At 33.8% G+C, this 4,677-nt stretch overlaps 1 protein-coding gene across 1 annotated transcript; it reads right to left on the reverse strand.

Moving 5' to 3' along the window:
- Positions 1-567: 567 nt before the first annotated feature.
- Positions 568-1,299, reverse strand: LOC107769414 (uncharacterized). Its single transcript, XM_016588622.2, has one exon. It carries the CDS (start codon positions 1,297-1,299, stop codon positions 568-570), a length of 732 nt encoding a protein of 243 aa, XP_016444108.2.
- Between the last annotated feature and the right edge of the window lie 3,378 nt (positions 1,300-4,677).

The raw sequence follows: 4,677 nt of genomic DNA on the forward strand, positions 1-4,677 counted from the left end.
TAACCTGCAATATTTATTAATAATTTTTTTTTTATAGTTTTCTACATAAGTTTGTTGCAAGCACTAATGACGCCATGACATTTGACAAACATGATTCTGTCACGGAATTTGTCTTTATTGCAGTATTTAAAATAGCTAAAGACACGTGGGCTGCTTTTTCGATCTAAATTTGGCAAGAGCTAGCGTCATTCGTAAACACTGTAATGAAATGTGAAAACATAACTTTTCTTAATGTGTCAACGTACATAACCAGTAATTTGGCCTAGTTATTAAAAATAGAAAAAACGAACACAAAAACTATTGATTTCCTTGAATTTTCAAAAAACATACAATTCAAGTCCGTTGAACACATGCGAAGCTTTAATTTACTACATATTGTTCAACCAGCATTGCTTGGTAACGCAACTAACATAGTTTTAATGTACATATGAGGAAAAAAATGTTAAAGAGTGGCTGAATTTCCAGCCCAACTCGATAATACAAGATTTACAAATCAACAAAAGAATTTTTCCACAAAATTAAAAAATGAAAACAAGTGGAAGAAAAAGAATACACAAAAAAAATACACTAGCTGCTCTTTTGGCCATGTTTCCTAGCAAGCAATTTATCTGTAGTTGGTCCTTCATTTATAGTAACTCTTTTTGCACTCAACTTTCTCACATATTCCTTCTTCCTTTTTGGCCTTCTTGTGCTTGATCTTATCATGGGAATTAAGTACCATCCAATTGAGGTGCACAATATTGCAAAAGACCTTCCATAAATAGCTAGAAAAACCAATATCAATATTATAGCCAATGGCAAATAATAAGCTGGCTTCTTAAAATTTGCCAACTTCAAATTCCTATAAAATTTCTTCTTCAGTATCCTTCTCTTTGATTCAACTTTTCGTTCTTGAATTTCACTTGAGGCCTCGTGAGTAGTCTGCTTATCAACAAATTCCGACTTCTTCTTGATCATTTGCTTATCATCATCTGTGTCGTCACTTGATATTTGGTTTTTATCCTTCAACTTGACAACAATAGGTTTGACTGAATCCGAATTCGAGAAAACGAAACGAACGAATGATATATCATCAGATCCCATTTGCGTATAAATATTTTGTTTCTTGTCTTCAAGATTGGCTAAGAGTGCAGAAAATTTGTCTAGGCCACGGTCTGCATAAGGATTATATTTGCTGTCTTTGGTTCTTGATAATGAAGTTCTCTTTGATCTTTTAGGAGTTGAACAAGGGCTTACTGTTTCCATATCATCATCTTCTTCTTTATGATGAAAGTTTCCACAAATACAAGAATTGAACATTTAGGGGGGAAATCAGAAAAAATACTAAGAGATTACAGAGAATAGATGATGTTGTTTAATTTGGACAGACTTTAATGTTGAGTTGAGATTTTAAGGAAATAGAGAGGGTGGCGTAAGCTTATTTAAAGAGTTCGTTTGGAAGACTAGATCCAAGAGAAAATAGAATAGTCAAATCAAAAGAAGAGGGCTTGAACTTCTTTTTTTTTTCTTTCATATTTTAATGTGGAATATAAATATTTCGTAGAATCTTCTTTGAGGATATTTCCCTTTGACTTCAAATTTTAGGAAAAGAGGCAACTGTAGCACGTTGAGTTAATTTAGTAATATATTTCTGCCAGTTAGAACATATAGTAAATAACTTGGAGGAAGGGCTTGAAATTTGAATGGGTCAAAACTCTACCACTTTGAGATGTAATCTAATTAACAAAATGAATATTTTAATTAGTGATATGGCAAGATATATTGTGAATTGTGATATTGTGAATAGATAATTACGTACATAATTGAGACGTTTTTATTCGTGCATTCCTGCTTTTTCAGATTGAAATATCTGGGTCAATTTAATACGGCTATTAAGCGAAAAATCGGAGATGTGATGATCATTCATTGGTTATAAACTTAAACTTTTGGAGCTATATTATGCTTCATTTTAAAACGTAAAAATTATATAATAAATGACTCAACTTAATGAAAAAGAAATAGAATTCAATATTTTCTCTAGAATTTGAATCGTGACATTCTGTAATTTTCATTTTACTTCATTAACAATTAGACAACACCCTTGAGTACTTTAGAAGGGTTATTATAGTAAAAATAGCACGGTATAGCCAGTTTTCGGACTGGTCATTCAAAAATAGTCAGTGTTTACGAAGTCAATGGAAAATAGCCACTATTTTGCTGCAACAGAGACCGGTCCAGCATAATATACTTGAGTTCGGTGCACCTGTGTATGAACTCCATCATATTATGCTGGACCGGTATACTTTGCTGACTCCAGTATAATATATTGGAGACTGGAGCACCGGTGCTCCAAACTCCAGTATATTATACTGGACAATTATACTTGCTGGAACTTCAGTATATTATGCTGGAACTCCAGTATAATATACTGACATATTTTCCGGGTTTTGAACAGTGTTTTCGCTCAAATTTATCTTTACATGAAAATGGCTAAATTTCAATTACTTTGAAACTGGACTATTTTTAAACGACCAATTATAAATTTGGCTATTTTTGAATTTCTCCCGTTATTATATGCATGGAATTCAGTTGCTTATATCGATGTAAAACTCATGTAGATGGTGAGACATCTAATAAATAAAGGATTTAACTGAATAAAGAAAACTTCAGTCTAATATGCAAGTTCTAGTTATTTATCTCACACTCTAAAACTCTCGTTCACTCTCTTTTTTTAAACTTTATGATTTTAGGACCTAATTAATTATTGATAAATTCTAGTTTTCTTTTTAGGTTATCTAGCTAAATGCCTTTAAATAATCACTATATTTTCGAAAATTTTATGATTGGAGGGACATGAGAAATGCTCCTTAAGGATGGAATTGTGGTAGTCATGTTCATGACAACTTTTGTTGGAAACTAATTTCTAATTAGGGTTTCAGTAGGGAGCAAGTAAACGTAAACATTATTCTACCTTTGCACTAAAGACTAAAAACGACACTTCTGGAAGCTAGCCACTATATATTTAAACCAATTAAAAAAGATACAAAAAAAAATGATTGGAGAAAAAATAAATTTATTCTCATGTTACTTGATCTGTCACTATAGAAATTTAATTAAAAGAAGAATGAGATGTCATTTTCTAAAGGGGAAATATATAAAGGGTCTTTTTAAATTGTCAATTACAATTAAATGGACACCTCAAGTAACTTCATTACTAATTAGACACTTCTTATTAAGAAATTTTATTGTATACCTCACATAACCGACGCTTTTTTTTCTCTTACAAATTTGTAGACCCTAATTTTATATTTCTGAATCCATAAAAATTAGGATCTACAAAATTGCAAGACAAAAAAATACTTCATACAACTAATGTAAAATGTAAATAGCATGAGACATAAAATAAAATTTTCACTGCTTATCGATTGAAGTGCTACCTCGTAAAAGTGGATACACGTCCACAACAAAAATAGCATCTTCAGATCTAATCGCGCGCTAAACCAATAGTCAACCCGAAACAAAAACCCCCCTATGACTCATTAACAAATCTTCGATTTCTGGGGCAAGTAAAAAAGAAAAATCAAATATGTGTAAAGAAGACATTAGCTTTTGTATAGCTTCAGGAGAGACCAGTAGCTTCATTGAGTAGCTTCGGGACAAAAGCAGTCAAGCAATGAACCGAAGAAGATTCAACTTTGACCACATTATATACGGTCAAAATCGTATGCCTCCGATTTAAAGGTTTGAGGGCCCGTCCTGGGTCCAAGTCCTAGTAAGATCAAGTCCGAACTCGAAGGACCAGGCCCGAGTTTGAAGGCGAAGCGCGATGCATACCGAGGTCGAGTGTGTTCGACCCCAAAATAATACCATTATGGATTTGTACCAGAACGAGTTAGATTCCTGCAACGTCCCCAGAGTCATGGTGCAAATCTCAGAATATGATTGTACTATTCCGTACTAGGCGGTTAGACAACTGTACCAAGAATATTCCTTACTGTAAATAGAAATATTCCTTATTTAGGGCTCCCCTATTATATAAAGGGGACCCCAATCATTTGTAAGATCATCTTACCATCACGGAGAAAAGAATATATGCTTTGCCTTTTTGCCTACTGTTCATCAGTTTTGTCCTTTAACTCCATTGTTCTTGCTTTATTTTTATTACTTCATTGTTCTTACTGTCCTGAGCTACCTCGAGGTCATTGTTGCTAAGTAACATTGGTTTGATTCACTTCTATTTCATATTTCTTGACTATTAATTGGTATTGAATTAAATCACATATCTTTAAAACCACTAATCAAATTTAATTGTTACTCGTATTTTCGAGATAAACAGTTTAGCGCCCATCGTGAGGCTAAAGATAATAGTGATTATTTCTTTACTGATCCTCGTTACACATGTTATTTTTACATTTTTTCTTGTCAAGATTTGTTGATTTTCAGGCTGAAACATGTCTAGCTCACAAAACGCACCCATTCACGACGACGAAGGTCTCGGAGAAAACAACAACGCAGGAGTCGGTGTACCACCGATAAACCTAGGGGAAGTGCCAAATGTGGAACCTGTTGATGTTAGTTCGCACGTTGCTTTGAATACAGATCTAGGCGCGGACCCCGAAGTAGATATACACACGGAAGCCCGGCCCGGCGGCCAAAGAACACAAGGAATGGAAGAAGGAGGAGTCAGCCTCCAAGTGA

This window comes from Nicotiana tabacum, chromosome 20 (genome assembly GCF_000715075.1).
Source record: "Nicotiana tabacum cultivar K326 chromosome 20, ASM71507v2, whole genome shotgun sequence".
In the NCBI taxonomy this organism is placed as follows: Eukaryota; Viridiplantae; Streptophyta; class Magnoliopsida; order Solanales; family Solanaceae; genus Nicotiana; species Nicotiana tabacum.